General features: G+C 38.5%; 1 protein-coding gene across 19 annotated transcripts in view; it reads left to right on the top strand.

Annotated features, from left to right (window-relative positions):
* Positions 1-25,453, top strand: part of FRYL (FRY like transcription coactivator) — a 185,662-nt gene that overhangs the window by 31,619 nt on the left and 128,590 nt on the right. For 4 of the 19 annotated variants that reach the window (XM_075149036.1, XM_075149046.1, XM_075149030.1 and 1 more), the window contains exons 1-2: positions 1,882-2,302; positions 3,984-4,046. The exons of 4 other annotated variants lie outside the window; for them this stretch is intronic. In XM_075149036.1, the coding sequence (XP_075005137.1) occupies positions 2,125-2,302; positions 3,984-4,046 (241 nt within the window). In that variant the 5' untranslated portion in view covers positions 1,882-2,124. Of the gene's footprint in view, positions 1-1,877; positions 2,303-3,983; positions 4,047-19,258; positions 19,406-25,453 lie in introns of those variants that run through there. 11 more of the 19 variants (XM_075149033.1, XM_075149032.1, XM_075149031.1 and 8 more) reach the window with 7 other exon arrangements.

Raw genomic sequence — 25,453 nt, 5'->3', positions numbered from 1 at the left:
ATGGCCAATTCACTTATGCTGCATGTTGTGTAGAAAGTCACACCTTATGCATTTAACTGAAGTGATACACTAGGTACTTGTACTTCATCTGTCGTCTCCACCCTGCGTCCACATGCGTGATAAAACCTCCATAGCGTGGTTAAGAGCACTTTGGTATCTAGTTTGAACATTTCAGAGGGCGTTTAAGTTAGGTACAACTCGAAATATCTGATTACCCCCTTCTTTGCAAACTGCAGTTTGGCAGGTGGATGATTGGAAGCATTCTCAGTCTCACAGAAGCTATTCACATATATAATAGCATTCATAATGCTATTATGAATAAATGATTGCTTGAGTTTGTAATGACTCATGATCTCTTATAATTGCAAATTATCTTTGTGGTATCTTATTATTCTGAAAACACATAAAATGCTTTTCTGAAAATATATTCTGTATAACTTTTTTGTATCAGTGGAAAAAATACTGTGAATGAAATCATTATAGGGACAATTTTTTGCTTGATCTTCCAACTCTTTCACTGCAGGAAATAATATTCTTAACAATGTGTCTTTTATGCTAAGGTCAGAATTTTGTATTCCTTTCCAGGGAAAAATTTGTGTAGAATTTTGTATTCATTTATAAGGGAAATATAGACTAACCTGAATATTTGGGGATTTTAATGCAGACTTGAGTACAAAAGATATCATACGTTTTCAGTCTATATAGAACTTGAAAAATGTCTTAGGTGGCAACTTTAATGAACTTTTACCAAATTTTTTAAGTTGTGGCATTCTTAACTAGATTCAATACTTATGAAGTGTTACAGTAGAGTTGGTCAGTAAAGGACTGACAGCTTAATCCAAGTGAGCAGCCCCTTGTGAGCACTGAACTACTGGAACTCAGAGACCTGAAACAGGTTACTCCGCCTTTCATAGTTTGTTTTTTTTTTTGTTTGTTTTTTAAGAAGAGCTAGACATAGTAGTGAATTTCAGATTAAGTACCTTCTGTTAAGGAATGTATAGTAGTGTGGTATGCTTTACATGTGGGTTGGATAACTGTGGTGAATGCATTCAGAAATGTCTTGGACACTGAGCTGCTTTCATAAAAATGGCGGAAGTGCATGCTGCCGCTCAGACATTCAGAGTGAGTATTAGTGGATTTTCTCTGAGTGATGCATACAATTTTGGTGGCAAATGAGGTAGGAATATTACCCGGTAGCGGGTCTGTGGATTTCCACTCCAAGTCAAGTAAATAAAATAATACTATCAATCACACAATGATACCTATTCCCAAATGTAGAAAGCATTAAGGAACACTCTTCTATGCTAATGTCTCTTCTCCCTCCCCCCCCCCCCCCCAAGCTTTCTGCTCCAAATGCAAGACATCTTTCATAATGGGCTCTTTAAGCTAAATATAGAACAACATTTAAACTTCCCCTAAATGAAAACAAAAAACTTGGCTAAACCAGGCACTTGCAGAGAAGTAGCCCTAGGGATAAAGTGGACGTTTGGACAAAATGAGACAGGTTATTTCTGTACTTGGCGTTTTCTGGAAGGTGGTTTGAGTATTTTAAGTGGTAAATACAGCATCAGAGTCTCTGCAAAACAGAACTTAATATTTAATAAATGTTAGTATTTTTGTAGCTAGTAGTTAAAACCATGTGAGAATGCAAATGATTTAAATTGTGGTGGTGGTAGACACTTTGTTTATAAAGCTGGTGCATAGACTTTCTGAATGATAAATGTTATCTTTCAAATGCAGATGAACACTCTCTGTGCACTTCATGAAAATTAAGAGCTATTGAACTCTGTCAGATAGAAATTTGAAAATACACCGTGCATTTTATTAGAGCTTAAATTTGTTGCAGTGTCTTCTACAAGTGCAGAGTTTAGCGTGCGTTGGTTAATATATAGGCTTGTTGTTGTTTGGTTTTCTTATCAGTCTGTACAGTTAGACGTCTTTAAAATCTGCCTTGGAGCAGCTGGCAGCTGACGTGCTGGTGTTGGCACCACCCAGGTTCAACGTGACATCACTAGGAGAAGTCTACCTCGGTGCTCAAGGAAGTTGATGTGGGAGCCACACTCTGTAGCGTGTAGCTAAGCGGCTGAATTTAGTAAATGCTGAGAACACAGAGGGCATGTAAAAATGGAATTCCTGAAAAAAATCGTTCCCACTGTTGTTTCTGGAGATGTAGTTCTGGATGTTGGGAGTACTGCCCGTGAAAGCTCCCCAAGGCTACTGAAGATGAGACGTGTCAGACTGTTTTCATTAGGACAGACAATAGATGAAGACGAGGAGACACGTGTTTTACATCCTGATTACAGTATGTATCTGTGTTGTCAACCTGGTAAAAACCGATTACTAAGCTTTTTCTTTAGATCGTGATTATTTTGCTAAATTGATGAATTTGATTATAAAAGGCCTTTTTATCAGAGTTGCTATGATAATGATCTCTTTAGTTTTAGAACTATTTTATCATTGACACACTATCATGTGTTAGTAACCTATTTGAAAGCAATTTTACAGGACTTCTAATGTGCTCCTTGTCTTTGCATGCCTGTGTGACTTTTTTTTCCCTTTATGGGATAAGTATCCCTATTTAAGTTTTTAAATTGTAATGTAGCTATGATTAGGCACTAAGAGTTGTCTAGACAGATATGTGCTGCATAGACAGGGTTCAAGTCTTGTGTCATCTTTTCTCTGCCTGTTTTTCAAATCCCCAAAGTTTTCAAAGGCTTTCCTTTTAAGAGTGTTTTCATTTAAAAATGTTTATGCTTTCCTTTTTTAGTGTTTTGAAGATTGCAGATTTTTTTTTTTATAAACATAATATGTAAATTAAATTAGTCAAGTAAAAATACAGATATTCTATAGAGAATTTTTAACTTAAGAACATGGCTAAGCTTGCTGGTATGAAGATTTTTTTCTTTTTTTTTTACTACCTGTTAGTGTCTAAATATTATTGTATTGTGTTAATAAAAAGAAGTAGAATGAGTTAGTGTTCCTTTTTCAGACAGTTCAGCTGGGTGGCAATGGAAAATCCAGTTTTACTTTTTTTTTTCTCTTTGCCTTCAGCTAAAATAGTAAGGTCTTGAGCCTTTATGGTCTTGGATCCTGATGGAAAAGACTTTTCTTAGCCTTTCTGATTGTAATTTAAACCACTTTTTTAATGTGTCAGGTTGAGTAACCTGAATTGGCAGCTGGGGAAAGCAGGGACAGTTCTCTTGTGTTGAACAATTGTTCCTGTGTATTACAAATTAGAACGAGTTGATGTTGTAATGGTATGGACTATTGAAGACTTCTTACAGAATAAGGTCTGTTAAGACTGTTAATTGCCTATATGCTTGAAAACTCTGATCAGAAGCTCATGGTGTCTAAAAGGGTGATGCTGTGTTAGCTGGGTTCGTGTCCTCATTTAACTTTGAATGCTGTAGAACCCTGAAGTTTGTAGTTGGATACACACTTAAATATATCCATAGGTGCACAGCTTAAATATCTCCATAGGCATATCTCATCAGTTCTGCTTTTATGCTGTATTATGGTTTCTTTATAGCTTTCACTTTTAAATAATATTTTATTTCAAATGTTATAATTTCAGAACAAAAAGAGATGTTTTTGTACCAGGTTAAAAGAAAATGCTATAGGCTGAAGTTTGTAGTCAAAACATGATGCCTTCATCTAACCTTGTTCAATGTTTTGTCGATAGCTCAAGCATATGAGGGTAATAAACATAGAATATACTGATCCTACTGTTGAAGATGAATTCTCCTTTCTTGCTCATTAAATGTTTGCCAAATGGTGATTATTAGGAGTGATTTTATGGAAATCGGTAGTGCCTGACTAATATCACTTAATAGTGTGATGTCATCATTTGCGAAATGCAGACTTATAGTCTGTTCTGGGATCATGCTTTTACAATAGCAGATAGTAGCTGAATCCTCTTTAAATTATCTGCTTATTTCTATTTTTGTATCTTGGTAATGGAATGAACTGCTCTGCTGGAATAGAGCAGAAGAACTACTGTGTTTACCAGTTGGGTATGCTGCAGAAGGCAGGTGTCGACAAAACAGGTAATAAAACAATAGAATGATTTGAAAAAAAAATTGTAAACGTTTACTTGCTTAATGTCAGCAGATGTGGTGTTAATGCACTACCGAATTTAATATAATTAAGCTGTTCAGGAATAGGTTTTTAAAACTAAGGTGGTTTGTCCTGTAGATATGTTTGAATTTGTAAATGGGTGGTTTTGTTTTTTTCTTTTTCCTTTCTGTTCCTTGTTGCTGCGGTTTAGGCAACGTTTTTGTCTTAATGAGAATTTAAGTGAAATACAGAGTCTGACAACTATTTTAAAGTATAAAAGTATTTTAGAAGGTCTTAAACAAACCAGCCAAACAAAAAAACTATTCCTGGCATCCAAGCCATAAAAATATTATTTTGATAATGCCACTTAGTTGGGTTTGCATATATCTGACCTAAATATTTTGTATGGAATTCAAGTGATGAGGTTTGGTTTTTGTTTTTGTTTTTTTTTTTTTTTTTTTAGGATTAAAACATTTATCAGTATTGCTTTTCAAAATGTTAACTCAATTAGTATATACTTTGTTTTATAGCCGAAAACAAGACCTTAGAAATATATACTCTGTGACATATATTTTAAAATATGTAGCTTCCGTCAGAATGGTTTCAAGTGTATTTTAGAAATCTTTCATAACTGTCTTTTTAGCTTTATAAGATTATTATAACTCTAGAGAAAAAAACATCTCACTCACTGAAGCATTTGGATATGATTGTATGCATCACCACACTTAATAGATGTTACTAAGTATTTCTTTTATATTGCTGTAGCATTTAAGAGTTGACATGTTTTCAGTTTTAAAAACTTAGGCCTCAAAAGAGCTACAATCCAAATCAAACATAAAAAGATGAGCTTGGAAGATCCAGAGAAAGTATTTTCACGTACCAAAAAACACATACAAATATGTACACACACAGACACATCTATAAACTGTTTCATAATCTCCCTTTTGCTGTTTGTAGCGTTAAAGAACGGGAATGCCATGACTGCTCTGTGCAAACTGGCAAATGGCAGCTGTACCTGTGGTGTGTGAAATGTGCCCTTCTGTTGCAGGTCTGCTTCGGTTGCGTGGTAAGGCAGGGTAGCTAATACTGTGGAACAATCGTAATGGCCAACCGTGTAAGTCAAATCTGCAATAACTGCACAAGAGATGTTAAATTTATCAGTGATGTGAGTATTCTTACTGCTCACAGTGTCCACGTTATTTCTGTGTATGGAAAATGTCCCCTTTTGCAAACATTAAACCTGCTTCCCTTCAAGTGCCTTTGCTAGGGGAGCAGAAATAAGCCAACAGAAGTGTGTTCTTTGGTGGTGAAGAAATGAGTAATAGCGTTGTAATTGCCTCAGGAGACTAACAGCAGGGGCTGGATAGACAGAAACTGCCTATGAGCACTGCATCCCTGTAATACCAGCAACTCTCTAGGGCATATTCAGCTCTGTGTTGCATCTCTGATCAGCCTTGCACAGCAGAGGATGACCAGGAGGCCCAGCATCTATCTGGAATAAAAGTCAGTTTCTGTACCCAAGTTCTGAGTTTCAGTTAGAGAAGACTGGAGGGGTTAGTGGGCAACTAAGTACCATGGCTTCCCCTCCACCCCCAATCTCTTTTTAATTCTTGCTTACATTCAGTGACTGCTCCACAATGCTGTTTGGGATCCGGAATGCTATTTATGTAAAAATCTTAACCCTCTGTCCTGTTTTCTTATCACAGCAGATAGCATTGTTTTGCTTAAGTAATGCCCCAGGAAATTGTTCTATGTATATTTTCCATAAGAAATAATAGGGAACCTTTCCTGAGGGCCTCTGGAACCTGCTTTTGAAGCTCTTTGCAACAGAAGGTAGGGGAAGGGGATTTTGTTTATATTTTTGAGTGTGGTTTTACAAGCGGATCAGGCTGATCTAAGAGTTTGCTGCCAGTGAAAAGGACAATCTCACTCCCAGCTGTGCAGCCCTTCCCCATCTCCGGTCAGGTGCTGATGTGGCCTTTCGCTGAGCTGATTCATTTCACAAAGCAGTAGAAAATATTCTAATATTTTTGGGGCAGTATTTTTGAGATTAATTTGCAAGGGGAATCAACTCACTGAGAGTGCCTTTTTGGTCAGTAGTGGGGGCAGCATTACATGTCTTACCATCACCAAAGTAACAGTCACCTTCTGGATAACCCTCCGTTTTAAATAAATTGATTTGTGGAAAATGAACTCTTTAATATTTTAGATAAATGGAAACACAAGCATCTCTCAAGAGTTTTATTTTAAGTGCAGTGATGATATGTTTTATTATTACTGCTTATAAGCAGATATAATGACCATTGGGTAAATGTTTTTTAAGTAAGGTATTTGCTTAAGATGGAGTCAATAATGAACTGAAATAATGTCCAGCAAGTCTTTTTAAAAGTAAGCCCGAGTGCAAAGAGAGTACGCCTCTGACTTGTTCATTTTACCATTAATATGGGAAATCGACTATAGTTATATTTAATTGTTTTAAAAAAAAAAAGATGGTATGACTTAGTTCTAAGAGATATCTCAAATATGATTTTTGGCCCTAATTTTTGAGATCTGATTTTTTAAATTGTGTTGTGTACTTGGCTGTATGCCTAGTATGCTTTTACTGTAGCTGTCTCAGGGTTTCATCTGAAGAATAAGCATGCATGAATTTACAATGAATATACTTTTTTCCTACAGTGTTTATGAGTTTTTTTCTTTTCTTTTTTTTCTTCCTTGCAAAACCTTACCTTTACCTCATCCCAAAGAGTGACAAAGTACTTGTAACTTAGTGCTTCTTTCAAGGTGGGTGTCAGTACAACTCAAAGGTAGATCTAGAAGGGTCTTTTCTTCATACTTAACAGCTACTCATACGGATTTCATGAGGAGATAATTTATTTGTTTTCCTCTGAGATATGGTGAACAGAGCTTACAATTTTTTTTTTTAATGCTGGTATTCACTTAATAGACTATCTCTGCATCACATTTGCAAGTTTTTTTTATGCAGCTCAAGCACTTAAAAGGTTTTCTGAGGCTTAAGTGTGTTAGTATAAGGTTTCATATGACAGCTGAGCCAATGTAATGGCTCAATGCTGCGAAAAGGAGATTGTACTATTCCGCCTGTATAGTTGTCTTGTATATTCATTTGTGGTGGTCTTGGTGCATGTCTGTCCTTGCTGAGACTGTTCAATTTGCCAAACCAAGAAGAAACCCCCCTTCCCTCCCAATACCAACGGACAGGCAGCAAAAGGGAACACTGTGAGAAAGAATCAAGAGCAAATTTAGGAAGTGAATGTCAGTAATCCTGGTGTTTGGGCTTTTTTCTGTTCTTTTTGTCTTTCTGTCCTGCAGATCGTAAGCTGAAAAGTCAGGAGTAATGAGAACTCCAGTTTATTAAGGAAAAAAAAAGTATTAGAGGCGAAATTGGACAATATTTAGCTGCAAATATTCTTCAAAACATTATCTTTAGGCTAATTCTTCGAGATACGCAGTTAAAACTTGGGAGGGGGGATTGTAAATAAAACAAATAATCTCTTTACCTTTCCAATCCACAATTACTTTAGACTGAGACAGTTGGGAGAGAGACAAAATAAATCCCCCTCCTTGATTTGAAGGAGAGGGGGAGAATGAGAGAAAATTTAACATAGCCAGAAAAACAAGCAAGTCTTCAGAAGATCCTGCGATAGCTGGGGGATCTGTGAAGTGATGAAGTCAACAAGATGTGGAGAAACTCATTGCAAAAATAGTTATATATGCTACTGTAAAACCATTCTCTCTATGATATGCTGGTAATACAAGGACATAAAAGTATTCTTTTAAATTCTTTGTGTCTAAATTGTCCACAGGTCTTGAAAGCGACATTTTGAGAGGGAGAGAAGGATTTAGCATGTTGTTCCTTTTTGATTCACACTGTAAATCTCTTGCATGTAGAACAAATTTTAAAACATAACCTGTGACACTATCTGTTTTCTATACTGTCTGTCTGCGATCCAAGGGAGAGTCTGTAAGAGGCTGGACACCATATAAAATCAAAATCTTAGCTTATTTTTAAGGAGCCATTTTCCTTTAAGTAAAAACTGTTATCCTTTAAAACACATTAAAATTGATCACTGGGCTAAAAAATCTAAAATAACACCCCCCTAATGTTCAAGAAAGTATTTCTAAGGTCAATACAGTATTTACCAGCAGGGCATATGAAGATGCCATGCTAGTAACATCAGCAATTCAGATTTAAGTTACAGAAAGTTTATAATTTGAACGTTTTGTTAAACAGTTCTTCACTTTTCAGTTGAAAAGGAAAAGAGTCCATGTTTCAAATGCAAAAGTTTTAGTTTATAGGTGATTTAACAAGTCTTAATCTTCTCTAGGGGTGTTTTTTCTGTTTCTAATGAAAATGTGAATTGTAAACAGAAGAGACAGATATGACATGACATTTTTTCAGTAATTCATGATACTTCTGACGGCTGTTGGCAGTTTCTAGCTGTTTTATGTCTTGATTTGTAGACTTCCGTGTTTCTAGTTTCTTTTGTTTTAAGCTGTTCAATAACAGAATGATTCTTACCCTGTGAGTGCTAACTTTATACGTGTTCCTTCTAAAAAGTATTACGTGAATCCAAACTGAGGGAAAATAATTGCAACTGTCTCATCTTAATCAAGGGTTACTTTGGAAAGCCTTTCCATTTTCAGTGAATGGCATTCTTTGTGTCTCTAACTTAGCACTGAATAGCCTTTAGTTGCCCTTTAAGTAAGGAAATGTCATGAGTGCCTTCTTCAGTTGGGAATATGTTGTCTCAGTTAGTAAGTGCTGTTGAAGAATACCTGTGATTTGGGAAGCAGTGTTCATGATCTCGGCTGTTTTACTTGACATGCATCTTCTTGCTCTCCAGCCGAGTTCTAAAAGGTCCCTGCAAGCAGAGACCCTCCCAGACAGAGGGTTCTCCGCTCGTGCCTGAGGGTTTTTAGTGTTCATATGTATTTATAAAGGAAACATTTTGTTACAAGAAATCTAAATGCACTACTGATTTGAAGAGATAAGTGAAACTTTCAGAAAGCCTCATCGCTTTAGCAGTGGTATCTTCTAAAGGGATTAAGTTCCTGTCTGCAGCAGTTTTTCATGAAATGCTCTGGATGTTCAGGACTTGGCGTACCCTTGCTTTATAAGCTGTGCGATACCCCTTATATAGACTTACTATGTAAATAATAATTCTTTAGCTCATTAGTACCGGTGAGGTCTGTAGTGACAAGCATCTGTGTTGGACCCTGATTGCTTGGGAGACTTTCATTCCTCATTGATAAGACCGGTATGGCAATATGAGCTTTAGATACTTTAGCATCAGGATGCTGTTGCACAGTCATATTAGACCCTGTCTGGTGTCTCTTGGCATCTTTTAAGATGCACTGGGGTGAGCCTTGTTTCAGTTACTTCTTTGAGAAGATGGCTGGCTGAAGGAAGAATGTTTTTAATTTCAAAATATTTTCTAACTTGAAAGCAGGAAAAACAGGAAGTAAAACACACAAAAGCAGCTCATAACTTGTGTAAAAATACTGTATTTTTCCAGTATGTTGTTTTCTGTTGGTTAGAATTAGTTTTCAAGTATTTTTTCTTTATTCTTTGGTTGGGGTTTCCATAAACTCTTATTTCATGGAAAGAGCAGTGTAGAACTGAGTATTTTAATTTGCCCAGAAGTTGATGAAATTACACCATGTGTATTTCTAAGTAGATTGTATGTTTGGAAAGTTAACTTGTTGATGTTAATTACTGAAAGAAATTAACAATATGCTAGTGTTCTAGATGACAAGAAATGACATGACTGACAAATAGAAAGCAGCCAGTTTCATGAATAGAAAACGTCTAAGCATATTCTCCATTTACCTGAACATGTTTCTACCACCTGATTTCAGTTCTGCATTTTTCTTTAACTAGTAGGGATTGCAGTGGAGTGATACTGATCCTTTCCACTTGATCTGCTCTGCCAGATGCAGGTGTATGGATGGAGAGCTGCCTGTGGCATCACAGGTGAAGTGATGAGCTTTGTACCTGTTGGGTGGTCTCTCCCAGGGCTGGTACAGGTGCATCTGCTGGCCAAGGCTATTTTGTAGTCCACCAGCTGAGGCACGTTAGGGAACTCTGTGCTGTGGACTATTTACAGAACTTCCAGACAAATGTGGCCTTGTTGTAAAGTTTTACTGTGTGTTAGGTGTTTTGTATCTAACTGTTGCATTTGGCTGCCTTTGGCTTTTTTAGTTCTTCTTGTTTTCTCCCTTCCTAATTTTTGTATTTCTTTTCTTGCTTTTCTTCAATGTAACAGCATGCTTGCTGAGGATAAAGGTTCAGAAATGACACTCATATGAATTCCATTAATTCTTGCAAATCAATGTATATGTATTAATTATCTTTTTTAATCTTAAAGCATTTCTATTTTGTACTCCTGCTTCAGGTTCCTACGAGAATATCTGTCGTTTCACGGAGATGGGAAAGCTGTAAAATTCAGCATTAAAAATAGTTAATTGTTTAAATCCTGGTTACTAGGACATTAAAAATGCACTGTAATTAAACATTTGCTGGCTTTGGAATGAAGAAATATGCCAATTTACTTCAACTATGAAGAATTCCATGTTAATGTAATTATTTTATTTATTTATGATACTGGGCAATGGAGCTGCTTATGCTCCTGCCCTGTGTAACTGAAACATTGGGAATGGCAATTTCAGGGGTTGAAATCTCGAGAGAAAATTGCCTGTCCATGCCTTGCCCCTGCTTGCTTTCCTTCTCCTGCCTGTAACTACAGCTTTCAAAGTCCTTATACTGTGTGTGCAGAGCTTGTAAAACTGCTCTGCCAGCTACTTACCTACATAGGGATTTAAATTACGGTGGAGTAAGTTGGTAGGCTTGTGTTTGTGAGGAAGTTTAGCAGAGACCCCTGAAGTAGCTCCCACTTGTTACTGTGCAGTCCCCCATCCCTCTGCCTACCATTAGCTCAGAAGTGGCTGAACCAGACGTACATCTGCATCATGCGGAGCTGTGAAGTCCTTTAACGTATAAACAGAAATAGGCTGCAGGCTGCCAATGGCAGTGGCTCAGGAGCAAATGTTCAACTTTGCATATGGCAGAGGGCAGAAGGCACAAATTTATTTCCTGGCACAGGGCAAGGCAAATATGTGAGTACCTTCAGCTGCTGTGCGAGTCTAGTGGGAGTCTGCAGCCGAGAACATTTTCTGCCCAAGTACTTGTGAGGCTTAACAGACTTGGGACTTCTGAGCTGAGTTTACCCCTATAGCTAATTCACTTTAACTTTTTTTTTTAAAGTTTTCCTGGATGACTCCTTAAACTCTTGGTGTTTTTTTCCCCCAATGCTTTCTGTAGGGATAGAGTAGCTGATCCTCACATAAATGCAAATATGATGTTTCCTGTAAAAGTGGCACAGACATCCAGCAGCTTGGGAGGAGCAACAAAAATAGAAACATAACTGATTCGTAGCAGTTCTCTTAAGGCCTTGTAGGGTAACAGAGTTAAGCCTTTCCCTACTCTATCCATTTAAACGCCCAGCAACTAAGCTGCGATTTTGCCTGTAGCTCCGTAACTGTTTCCAGGTTCCATTTAAAAGGTTGGTGAAAACTGGAGTGCTGGTTCCCCAAAACCAGTACGTTGGTACATTAATGAAGGCTGACACAGTACAAAATTGGGCAGATCAGATCTTGGGGCAGGTATTTCAAGTTGTCTGGCACAGACACAATCGTACCAATTGGGCTTTATACCTGTAAGGTTTATTTGCAGTCATGGAAGGTCAAAATTGAGCATCTGAGAGGGAATAAATCACTGAGTTCTCTAGAATTTTAACTACAGGGATGCCTCTGAAAATCAAGAGACTTGGATTTGTCAGGCTCATGAGATACAGTTTCAGCTATAGGTTTGTGTGTCGCTTTACCCGTCTCATTTCCTCTTGGAGAGAGGTTGGTTAAATGTCATCTCAGAACTGCTGGGTTGTTTGAAATGTTTCACCTTTTTATTACTGATTCATTTCCTTGTAATCTTGCAATGTTTGCTGATCTGGAAAGCTGGATTTTCAGGAAGGGCCAGATTGAAATCTCTTTAGTCTAAATCCTCACGAAGTTGGTAAGGTCTTTGTTAAACTACCTTGAAAGCTATTTGATTTTTCAGGATTTAATTATCCTTTCTTTAAAGTTGGGGGGGGTGGGGCTTTTTTAAGGTAGGATTACTGTTCAATCAAGATAATGTTAACTTACTGAAAACTTAAATATTAACAGTATCCTCTTTGATCTTACTCAAAGACTGTGTTCTGCAAGAAAGCTGTGCATCTTCAGTGTCCTTCCAGAACTAGTTGGAAAACTCAGAGTTATAATTTACTTTAAATGGGGAATATTATTTGTAGTTCTTTGCCTGAATGCATTTTCTGTCAGTCTGTATCATCCTGAAGATGAATGTAGTAGGACTGAAAACCTCAAAGAAACTGTTGGAAGCAACAGTGACTGCATGTTTTTTACATAACTTAAAAGAATGCCTTTAGCTGTGTTTTTTAAACAGAATAATTATGCTGGAACGATTAATGCAAACTATTTTGTAGAGGGATAAGTAGACAAGTCATATTCTGTTATCTCAGCCATCCCAGTAGAAAAGAGCAAGAACTGCACTGGGGTGTTGGGGGAGGGAGGTAGTATGATTTGAATGTACTCCTAGAGAAATAAAATTATTGTAGAACCAGGGAATAACACTTCAAATGAAGAAGGGGGGGGGGGGAGGAGGAGGAAATGAGGCTAAAAATCTGTAATGTTCCCTGTGAAACATAAATGAATGATATATAAAATGTTATTTCTTTGTCATTTAAAAGCAAACTTTAAAAAGTTAAATATTGCTCTTTTAAGATTATTTACTCCGCATGTCTCCGATGACCACCCTGAGGTCCCACAGTTCTTTCTGTTTTAACAACATGTCTGGCTTCATATTCAGGAGGATTTGTGGGGAACAAAGGATCATTGGGATCACCCCAGATATCTCCATCCCAGTCTTCAGGGGATACTATTAGTTTTCTAATCTGTACGATGTCAGGGGGGCAGGGAGCCTGTATAAGCATCATCTTGATCTTTTCTCCCAACTTTCATCTTTTCTCCTTTTCTTCTTGTAGCTATTTCTGCAGCTGTTCAATTTTTAAAGACAGTAACAAGTCGGTTGCCTTCCTACCTTCCAGTTCTTTCTCTAGGTCCTGCTCCTTCCTATTTCTATTCTCCCTTTCTTGATATGCAGCTTCTAAACAGGTACTTAGCATCTTGCAGATAACTCCTTTCCCCTTTCCATCCTTTGTGCGGCCCCTAGTTACTTTTAGGTGCTCTTCAACGGCTTCCCAATTATGCCAGTTGTCACGAGCCCATTCTTCTGAGAATTTGGGACTTGGATTCACTCCATGCCTCCATAAATAATTGGTGATACTACTTGCCATCCTGCTGACTACACTGGTTTGTCGTGGATGGAGTGAGAGTGCACTTCACTCGTAAGAGAGAAGCGACAATATACTTTTATCAATAAAAACCAGTGAGTTAACAAAGTTCAGTGGTAAATGCGACAGTGGTTTAACAAGATTCGATGGCAAGGTACACTTGATTATTTACTGCATAGAGGACAGGGTCAGACAAAACTGTCAGGGAGACCCTCCCATTGAGTCATGAGGTTCAGAAAGGACCTCCTTGCTTTCTAAACTCCTTCTCAGAGAGGAGTCCAGGTGCGGCTGGATCCAATCCTAGTCCCAGACTTGGTCAACAGTTTATGTCTAAAGGATTATATATGTGCAATCAATCTTTTATATCATATCTTTATAGTTAAGATTTCCAAGTTTAGCATGTGATTGGTCACTTACCGAGGATCTGTTGCGGCAAGGAATCTCTCCAGCTCGAGGAGTAACCCTGAGAGGCATCCCTGCTCAAGGGGAGATCCTGGCCTGCAGCCCGCTGCCGGCCAGGAGAGCTCAATGGGCCTTGTGCTGACCACTATTTATGGGGGTAAGATGATTGACTCATAGTCATTTTTGCATACCAGCAAGATGTTTGGATCACTGCTCCGGGCAGTCTTTAGTTACTATGTTGCCATCCCTCCCCAAAGACCACCATAAGCTGGATGCAGCTGTCACAGCCCCCACTGGTGGTTAATGCTTACAAGGGCGCGGGGGGAGCACACCACCACACGCCAATATCTTCACTCATGAAAATCCCCCTACCTTTTGAGCCTGTAGAGATAAAGCTGAAACAACATTGTGTGAACCATATTAAATTTTTTTTTTTTGGTCTTGCATCTTGGTCTTTGCCACAGACTAGAGTTCTGGCAGTTATAGGAACCGTAGTTGTTATGCACTGCACTTATTTTATGTACGTTGTTCAAAATAATTGCTAGCGATGTTTCTGGGCAGCTCCAAGAAAATGGCATGATGCTACTTTAATTAAAGAAGAGCTATACAAACAACCTTTGCATACACATTTGTAGTAAATGTATTGATCCTAGTAAGTATAGTGATCCTTCTAGAAATGTTTTTATTAAATTCCAAATTCTACAAGTAAAGAAAAGGAAACTTCTGTTATCTGTGCTACAGCGCGATAGTGTCTGATCTCTTATATTGCTTGGACCCTATAGCTACTTATAACACCCAGGGCAACTCTTCCCTGTCATGTGACTGGACTTACTCTACATGTACTGAATGCTACATCTACAAGGTATGCATTCTTGAAGTGCTGAATTGACTTTTCTCATGTGCAATGAATGAACTGTACCGCGAATGGACAGTCCAATGCTTCCCAGAGCAGCTGGGCTTACTGCTCGTGAATCTCATAATGTATAGGTCAGTTTGCAGCCTGAAGTCTGCAGACTTATGTCACTGAAGTGGCTCGAGCAATTTGCTTCTAGCCATCCTCTTTACTAAAAGGTTTTTGTATCTGAGCAAAAAGCTTGTTGTGGACTGGACACTTGCATTAATCATTTTAGTAGAGTGTAAACAGCTTGCGTTTGCAGATTGAGCACTTCTGCTTTACTACACCTACAGTCCTATTCTTGTCTTGTTCTTTTAAGAGCTTCCCGATACCAGTGTGCTCATTCACACATACCTCACCTTGGCTCTTGAGAAAGTATTAAAAACATAGACTTTATAGTAGTCTGCTCTCTTTAATAGTGAAATTCATAACCGGTCCAAAATAAAAAGGTATGCAAATATTGAGATCGGTATATAAACTACATATTTACTGGAATTCTGTAATGCCCAGCCTACTATATAAGTATGCACAAATCCTCAGTTTGAGAGTTTCTTTTTGGATTGTTTTTCTTACATAAACCAGCTCCAGATCAAAGCTATTGGCTTATAGTTAAATGCACGTGATTTCTTTTTCATCTTCTCTCTGGGTAGTAAAATAATAATCTTATGAAAGCATTCCCATATAAGTACTCCAAAGTAATGGGTACTCTTTCACAGTGGACATACTTGCTCTCAATTTTAAACACAGTGTACTTTCCAGAAGTCTCTTTCATTTTCCTCTCGGCAAATGAGGAACTTGAAAAGAATCCATCCTGTAAATGACATTTTCTTATACAGTTTTAGAAATACATGGTTATGATATCTTGTAACTCTACACAATGAGTTTTATTGGGCTCTTCTCAGTGAATTAGCCTCATCTGTGCTTGGCAAGGTTCAGAAGCTTGTAACCCATGTTTTTTCTTTCCTGCTTCTACTATCTTGTTTTGATTAAAAATAAAACAAAAAGTTACATTTTAAAATTTGTGGTTTATCCTGAAATCTTCTGTTTGTTCTAGTGTCTGGTAGGTTATTTGATTAACTCAATTCAAAGGCAAAACAAAACCCAAATGTCCCAAAATTGCAGTAGTTGTCATTTATACATCTTTGATTATAAAAGCATGTAAATTGGGTTGAAGAAGGAAGAAGAAATGATAGAAGGCTTGTGCACAGTTGTATAATAAGATAATGCTTATGACACTGATGCTTATATGATAATGCTAAGATACTGACAGGTCCATTACTCTTGTTAAATGGACTTGTACTGGTATTTATTTTCTCTCTTTTTTTTTGTGGGGGGGGGGGCAGGGGGAGTAAAAGTATTTGGTGTATGGCATTCTTAAATCTTGCAAATCCATTGAATCCAATTTCCTATGTCTGTGCATATATGTATGAAAACATACATATAATGTATATTCATATAGTATTAAAAGAGGATTTTTCTTTTCAAAATATTTTTGTTCCTAATACTAAAGATTCTTAGTCTTCAGTACTTCTACTGAAGTCTTCAGAAGGAAAAGCTTATACCCTTGGTACATAGAGTTCTCAAAATATTCTTAACATCCTAGAAGTTCTTAATGGGCTAATATTTTCTATTGAGCCGGCTGCATTTAAAATTAATTGCTAGTATCCTTGAGGAAGTCCTATTGACAGTGATCAGTAGCTGATATTATGAATAATTAATACTGCAACAAAATCTCAGTTGCCTGGGGGAAAGCCATGTAACTTGCTTGGCCAAACACATCAATATCATAAATAAATGCAAATTTTTAAAAAGATTTCCTAACATTCGTTAACTTTTGAAACACCGCTATACAGAAATACTGGCAGCTCTTCTGTTTGTTGAAACTCTTCTTAACAGGACTCCAGGAGGTGGAGCATTGAGATTAGTATTTCTGTGGGGTTTTTTTAGCATATCTCCTGGGGTTTCTGGGACGATTGTTTTTTAATAAGTTTCTGGCGCTAATAACTTAAAGAATAAAAGCTGAGGGTGGAAAAAGGGCAACTACAAAGAACCCAAAGTGTATTTTAAAAAGTCATTATTTTTGAGGTGCTGGGAGAGTTGGCTCATGATTTTGGAATGCATGCTGTTAACAAGGATTCCTTTGAAGAACTCTCTGTAGCGCAGTGTAAAGGCAGTCAGAGACCAACCATAATTAATACAGTCTTTCAATTTAGTGGTGAAATTCATCAGCCAGTTCCAAAATCTGGCCTTTATATCCTACTCATAACAAAATACAACCTCTGTTACATCTTATTTAGTAAGAGGAAAAAGGAACGCTTGAAGTATAACTTTGAATGTATAGGTAACTGGAGGTACTACATAGGCAGTATTACCTGAAACAGGCTTATGAAAGAAAGTTTGATGCAATGTCCCAAAGAGTTACTTGGTGTGGATGCATGTTCTGTACTCTCTCTGGGAAGAAAAGTAAATCCAGATATATGTGGCAATTTAGTATCATATTATAGAAAAACATTGTTACATATGGGGAAATTTTGAGTACTTTTCATCTATGAAAACTGAGTGATCACACCAATGTCTCGTTTAATAAAACTGCTAATCTCCTGAATGGATGTCAGCAGCTGTCTTGATGGTTGTATGGGCTGGTGCAGCAACATGCTTCTCCCACTCCTTCTCCAGTGTCCTTCTGCTGGTGTGTTAGACCTGTCGTTTAGAACTGCTTAGCTGTTGGTCTGCGTTACCTCCCTGGTAGTGATAATTACTTTGTCTTTTTGAGGGGGGAGGGGGGTGTAGATTTACAAAAAAAACCAAACAAAAAAAACCAACAAAAACAAACAAAACCAAAACAAACCACAACACACACACAGACACACACACACCCCCAGTCACCCCCCCCCCGCCTCCCCCCCCCCCCCCCCAAAAAAAACCCCAACCTAAAACCACAAAAAACAAACCTTAAAAGTATTGGATGCACACCATTCTTAAATCTTCTAAACTAGAATTATCTGAAATTGTTTATCTGAGGGCACAGGTATGATTTCCTCCTCATGGTTGGTTTACTCCTAGTACAGGATGGGGGGCAGTTCTGAAACTATGTAAGTGTTTTAAAGATTATTTTAAAGCAGATTTAGTTAATCAGCATACCTTGGACCCATATGATTAATTTCTTAGTTCATCTGTATGGTGTGGGTCAAGTTATAGTTTAAATAGACCTAATTAAACTCATGTTAGCAGCCAGTGTCACAGTAATCTCAGTATCCAGTTCTCTCTATTTTCTGTATTTGAGCCAAGAGTAATGTTACATGTATAGTTCGGTGGCAGTTACATAAACAAGCATTATTTTCTCCCTATCACTTCTTCTGTCAGTATGCAGAAATCTTTCTGAAATTTTCAACTACTTTTAGATTTGTCCATTAAAATCTCGAGACAGGTTCAGATGTGTTTTTGACCTGTGTAAAGATAACACCTCAAGCTGACAGAGGGTCGCTACCTTTTGTGGGCAGAGTGAAGGAGGTTTATCTTACATTGCTTTGCCCTGTGCTGAAATGGGCAAGGCTATCGATGGGGTATCTTGCTTTATCTTGCTGAGCCCCATCTAAAGGCGGTGTTGGATTGCATCCCTAGGAGGCCAGAGACCTCATACCTACGATACTTTCCATTGTGGCCTTTGAGATGATATTGAACAAAGTAAACAATCAGAAATTGTCAAAATTGTGTTTTTAGGTCCTGTAAAAGATAATGAGGAAAAAAACTCCAAACTGCTAATACCTGTAGGTGTCAAAGCTAAATCCGCTGTAGTTCTCTTGCAAGCATCCACCCTGGGAATACTACTTACGACTTTCCTGCCCTCCACTGTGTGCGTGTTTTTCACGTTTGGGTTTTTTTTAACTTTTATTTTGCTGATCATTTAGTGCTTGTTGTGCTTTTGGTCATGTGCAAAGTAATGCTGGGCGGTTTATTTAATCTTAACAGATTGGTTGGAAGTTTACTTGAAACTCGGTAAAGCGCAAGCAGCCTTCTGTCATCCTTTTTGGTTTTAATTGTGCGTGGTTGTGCCGTGTGGCTGTCAAGGGGCCGGCCGGCCGGCCTGCCTGCCTGTGTCATCCGGTAGCATCCCTCGGGAGGGGTGTGGGTCCGCGCAGAAGAGCCCGTACCCTCTCGCTGTGCGTGCTCGCGTCCCTTTCTTCGAACGAGGGCCGCCGCGCTGTGTCGTGCGGTTCCCGCCGAGCGCGGCGGGGTGGGGGCACGCCGTTGCCCCGAGCAGAGCGCTGGGGCCCGGGGGGCGCGGCGAGACCCGCCGGGCCCCTGCGGCGGGGGGCGTGGGCGTGGCCGGGGCCTGGCGGGCGAGGAGGGCTCCCGAGAGGAGCCGCCGCTAGCCCCGCCCCCGGGCCCGCCGCCTGCCTCCGCCTTCAGCGCGCGCCCCCCGGGTCCTGCGTCACCGGGAGGCCGCGCGGCAGCGGCGGGGGCGCCGGCACGCTCCTCCTGCTGCCGGTGCTGGTCCTGCCGCCGCCCCGCAGCCGGCCGGCGCCCCGCTCCCGCCCTGCCCCCGGCACCATGCTCAGCCTACAGGATTCCCTCTTCTTCGAAATTAACATAAAGTCTCTGCTGAAGTCCTGGAGCAGCAGCAGCAGTAAGTATGTCGCTGGCACCGAGAGCCACAGCGTCATAGCGCATTTTTTTTTTTCCTGCATGCTGCTGTGTAAAATTATGCTTTAAAAAAACGGGTTTTTAGCGGCCCTGTGTGCTGGTGCAAGTTGGCATAGCCAGTGTGAGAGCTGAGCAAAGTGCACTATCTGCTTCCTAGTTGTCATGTAAGACTATGTATGTATTTTAATTTTCTTAGGCTGCAGTTGTTTCAGTCTGATAAAGTTCTTTGCATCCTTTGCTGTCTGAGGGAGGTGGCAAGTAGATGCTCCTCTGCGGAGTCATCAGATGCTGACACTGTGGCTTAGTTCTGCTAAGCTCCGAATGCTGCCTTGAAGCAAAAGAAGTTGTCCTCAGACTGAGTGTTTTACAGGGGGTGTTATTTTCGTGCCTCAAACCCTGCAAAAAGTGCCCACCTTGATCTTCTAAATGGCCCAGATCTAGAGTTTCTATGAGGATTTCTTGTCTTAATTGAACCAACGAAGGCAAGGATGCTGCTCTTGGTAAAGACAACCGGTTTGTCCTCAGATCACCCCTTCACACATGCTTCAATGCAGGGTCTCAGGCCCGGGAGCTGCCTTGCACTGTGTAGCAGGCTCTGCTACCGTAAGCATAGCAGCTTAGTGACAGTACGGCAGTAGGTGATAAAGATGATGTAATTGTATGTCAGCTAAGTATTTGGTAGGTCTTAAGTTTCTTGTATTTGTAAAAATTAAACAAGTCAAAAGCACGAGGTATCTGATATCTCAGCTTTACATCATGTCTCATTAATTGCTGCTTGAGGTGTACTGGCATGCAATTTCCACTCACCAAACACTCCATCACAGTATCACTGTTGGGATTTTTACCCCAATACAGCATTATTTGTTTCACCCGTTTGTCGTGTTTGAAGGAATTAGTAGCAAGTTATTTATTGTACGGTGTATTAATCAGTGCTAGGAGAGTATGCAGATATTTAGTTTGTCCTAGTAATTTATTCAGATGTGAGATGTGAGTTGGTTTTGCACGAACTGCTGTAATTCATGTTTTGGATTAATAACGTACAGACGTATGACTTCTAAGTTAAAGCAATAAATATTTCAAAACAGGCATCCTTATAGGTTTTGCTTTTCACTTTGGTTTGTGTCTTGCAGATTAACTGTATCTGTTCCAAATTATATTTTGTGATAGTACTTGATAATTATTAACATTCTTGCTGAAATAAAGATAATCAGAACGGTTTTTCTAATATTTTTTGTAGTAGAACTTGAAGGTGTGTCATGAAAATTATTAAAAATCCTTAAAGTTGATTTTATTAATGTATATTGTTTCCGAACTAAAGTAAACCATAGGATGCATTGTTACAACAAATTTAGTCTACAACTAATAGATAAATAATTGCTGTATAGATAAGGGGATGAATTGCAGAATCTAGACTAGACAATTTTCAACTGTAATAAGATAGAGAGTAATAATAATAAAAAAGGATATCTGAGAATATATACGATGAGCTTATATACGATGCTATGTTTTCTTCTTTATGTCCTCTGTTATGTAAGCACAACGGAGGAAGATCTTCTTGACCCTTTCGTCAGGAAGTAGTACTTGGATCATCTACCAACAAACTAATTTGCTGTGCTCACTGATTAGATAGCTGGGGTTTATCACTTTTTTCCACAGTTGTCACTCCATTTGTGAAAATTGCCATGATTACAGCATAGCTGCACATCTGCTCTGTAAGTGTGAGAGTCGCATTCTGATGGCTTTCTACTGTGCAGACTGGCCAGGAGCAGACCACTCTGTGCAGCCTGTGATGCCTGGGTTTAAGTACTGTAATTCACACGGATTGCTTAGTGAATTGAGCTGAACGGGCAAACCTAAAACATTTTTCTATCAAGTGATGTAATATGGGCAGAACAAGGAATTACACAATATTTATGTTGAGTATGTTTGGAAATTCAATAGATGTGCATATGCTGAGAAATTACTGTGTTTTCACAAAATTTTTATATGTAAATGCTACTTTTTATGGTTTATATGATAACTTAAGAATTTTCTACACTAAAGATTGTCAGAAGAGGAGTGGGTATGCTTGCATGCATTTCCATATACATAAAAATAAGCGTCTGTAGAGGATGTTTAAGTATATAACAGAAAGGCAGCAAAGCTCCATGGGTCTGGTTAAGGGCTTGCTTAGCTGGCATAATGTTGTTGCAGTGCTGGCTAAGGTTTTATTGTAGTTGATCTTCTTTCTTTCAGTAACAACAATGAAGTGACATTCATATGGCCTAGTTTCAGAGTGCTGTCTCTGTGCCAACAATTTTAGGCATTACTTCTTTTTAAATGGAGTCAGGAATGTTCTTTTAATCCAACAGTGAAGTGAGGATGTTCCCGCTTAAGAATTGTTTGCTTACTGAAGTTGTGGATGTAATGGAGCCTTTATACTGGCTTGTCCTCAGGTTGCTTGGCTCCATAGTATTTAAGGAATCTTAGTTGTGATAATGTAACTTAATGTTCTTAAAGTTATGGATTCTCTTGTTTAGTCCATTGCAGTTTGAATATGTGGTCTGTTTAACCATTCTTCTGAGGTTTCTGATTTTGTAGCAAAAATATTCATTTTGAGTTTTATTTATGTCGATTGGTGTAAGAAAGCTTTCATGTTTTTTCCACAAAAACCTTTGTTTAAGGTTCAGGAGGTCTGGATGCCGTAAGGATTACTTTTAGTAATGCAATATATGTGTTCAAAAACCCAATGTGGTGCTGCTTACAATGAAAAGCACTATGTATGAATGAATACCTTTCTGAAAGATATAACATATGTTTTAATGAAAACTATGCATGTATTTCTGGGGCTTACAGTCTAGACAGGAACAACTGCTTTCCAGTAAACATGAGTATGACCCATTGCTACTTTCTTAAAAGCTCTTCTATGTTTCTAATATTTTCTGTATTAATAATCTTGTCCAGTTCAGAAATAAATAATTATTTCTGGATAATAAAAAAGGAATAAAAAATGTATCTATTGTCTTTCTAATAACGAATATATAGCTTTCTGTTGCTGTGCTGCAGTTGTGATGTGTCTGTCTGGTAAACAGAGGGGTACACCTGTCCTGTGGGTGCTTCTTTGTCTTTGAACTCGTCCCTACCTTCTTGTGGTAAATCAGTGTTGGAGGTGGTTCATATCGGCTTGCTCAGCTTGATTCAGAAGTCATGCATATATTTCAAGAACTCATACCAGTTAAGAGAAGGGGACTGCTCTTAACGTCGTGCCTGCCAAAGCTACATCGAGGTCATTGCCTTTGGCCTGGTTTTGGTAAGGGTTTGTGACAGTGATTTTCAAAGTTACTTAGACTTGTGAGCCTGGGAACAAAGTCACGGCAGGAAAGCAAGCTGTATCTGCCTGTGCAGCAATCGTTTTTGAAAATGTGTTATAAAATCAGAAAGAAATGGAGCAACTTTAAAAGGAAGTGAATTATTGGAGCTGTGGCTGCCAGGTGCTGACAAGCATGTGAAAACTGGGGAGCTGCCTGGCAGATACTTCTGAATCATTCCTTCTGTGAATGAAAAAAACACTTGGAGTTGAAGAATCACTTACCTTCCCATAGGATTAGCTTGACTGAAGATTACCTCCTCCTTTACCAACCAAAAATGAACTCTTGGCTCTCAAGAGAGGTTCTGCTCTGATAATGCAGTATTTAACAAAGTAGATGTAATGGATTAATTTTTATCCTGTGGCTTTTCATTTCATGACAGCAATGAGACCGTAATTTAAATAAGAAAGGTGGGATAACCTTACAATGCCATCATAGGAACGTATATGAAAAAGGACCTTATGGAGAATTGTGGAACAAATGTTTTGTTGCCGGTCTTGTTCTTTGGGAGGAGGTGGGGTGAGGTGGAGTGTTTGCAGAAGTGTGCATGGCTTTAGCAAAAGAACAGATTTGCTCCTTTTGTTGCAGTTTGCTAGTGGATTATACTTGTTAAAGGCAATAAAAGCACAATTTGTTAATATTTTAGGAATCATTATTGTATGATAAATTGCAAATTGTTTTCCCAGCAACTGTTAAACTGCAAAGAAAAATAAAACCTGGGGAAAAAAATTGGTTTGAGATGTTATGTGGTTGCTTCTCCTGCAAATTGTCCTTTGGGGTAGCAGTTATCAGTGGCAGTACAGTGCTCTAGAGAATTTTCCGACACTTTTAATGGCAGTCTTATATTCCAGTGGCAAAATCAGTGATACTTCACAATCAAGAGAAATCTTATTTTCATGGGATACTATTTTTGGTGCCTTTTTAAACAATAATACTGATTAAATAAGTACAATATTAAGTAGGGTGTTAACTTTATTTCTCCAACATTAAACATCCCAAATAATAATGTGTTCAGTCTATTTGTAGGAAACTGTTTGTTAATTGTAACCTTGACTTCAAAAAATCATTACAATTAGTAGTCATCTTGTATACTGAAACTCCATAGACTGTCTCCAGAGGAATGTATCAATTTTTCCTTATGATTATGTCTTCCAAAATTGTTTTGACATACTGAAAAGTGAAATTTTTAAATGAAAGATGAATCCAAATTTATGTTAAGTTTTGAAAAAGCTACTAAATTCCACTCTTTTTTTTAATGTATTGAAGCATACTTACAGATCCCTGTACTGCTGCAGCAGCAAGTTTGTTTGTTATAGAAGGGACGTAGTGCTTATGATGGTTTCTCCACAGCCTGTCAGTTGTCATGGGAAAAGCAAGTTTTTGTCAGTAGTTAAGCACCCAATAAAATGTGAATGTGTCAATTTATTTTTTTTAAAGGGATTATAGAGTGTAACCTCCATATTTGGCCCTCTTTATGAACTTAGGTGGTCTTTAATGATGGCCACTTGTGCAGTATGTCTTGGGGCACATAAGATCATGAGTCATTGCATTTTCTGAATTATGATGTGTTGGCATACATTCAATTAAATGAAATGCCAGTAAATTCTGTGTAGTAGAATCTGCTATGTAAAGAGAAGAGAGCTTTTTTATTTTGCTTTTCTTTCAGGATAGGGTTGAAATAACAAGGTCTATAAATGGATGTAGGCTGGAAGGAGACAACTAACCTATAAGTAGATCATCCAAACCAAGGTACTACCCTGGAGCTGAAGAACAGCCGGTATACGTAAGTGAAAGTTCTGAAATTGTCAAACTTTTTCAGTCCCACTCCATTAGATGTAGGTCAAGTGAGCAGGATGAAGACGAGGGAAGTTTCATAAGATGGCTGAGCTTGTCACTTTTGCCAGAAGTGGTGGCTTTGCCCCCAGCAATGCAGCCTTGTCACCTTTTCATCTGCCAACTGCGGTACTTGTCTCATCCTTTTAGTGAGCTGTTTTGAGTCATTACATCAGCAGAAATTTTCTTGGGAAGGTGGGGAATTATATGATTTTTTTTGTTAAATTATCCAACTGAATCATCTCAAGGTAAGGAGGGCTGGTGTAAAAGAAGGGTCAGGACCACCTGCCTAGCAGTGAGAGGCTGACTGCCTCTTTTGGTGGGCATGTATGGGTTCTCAGCTCAGCTGGATCATCGAGCCTTGCTCTCATGTGTTTCGCACGGAAGCCTTCTTTATATTTGCTCATTTTTATTCTGCATGACTAAAGCTGTGTGATTATTTTTTGGGTATTTTTGCGTTGGTCTAGCTTTCACTGTTGCTAAACATTCATACCTACATGTATACTTTTACCATGCCTTACCTGTTTGATGCCTACAGTCTATATTATAACACTTTTCGTGTAGACTGGACGTAAGGGCATGGATGCTTATTAGGGAAGTGTATGTAACCAGATTTTTAGCAATCATAAGTAGATAAGGATATATGATGTTTTGGGCCTTTGGACTTCTCTGCACATCAACATGGAAAACCTTGAACTGTGATTTTTTTTTTTTTTTAAGATTGTCACGTGTGAGATTCTTCATATTAATTTTTAAAGAAGATGCCTGCATTGTATTAAGTACATTATGTGTTGGGATATACATTATTCATCTTCATCAGGCATAGATATGCTAGAATGAGCTTTCCTTTA

Source organism: Calonectris borealis, chromosome 4 (assembly GCF_964195595.1).
Source record: "Calonectris borealis chromosome 4, bCalBor7.hap1.2, whole genome shotgun sequence".
Taxonomy (NCBI): Eukaryota; Metazoa; Chordata; class Aves; order Procellariiformes; family Procellariidae; genus Calonectris; species Calonectris borealis.
Note: the sequence above shows the minus strand (reverse complement) of the source record. Positions and strands in the feature narration are given on the sequence as shown.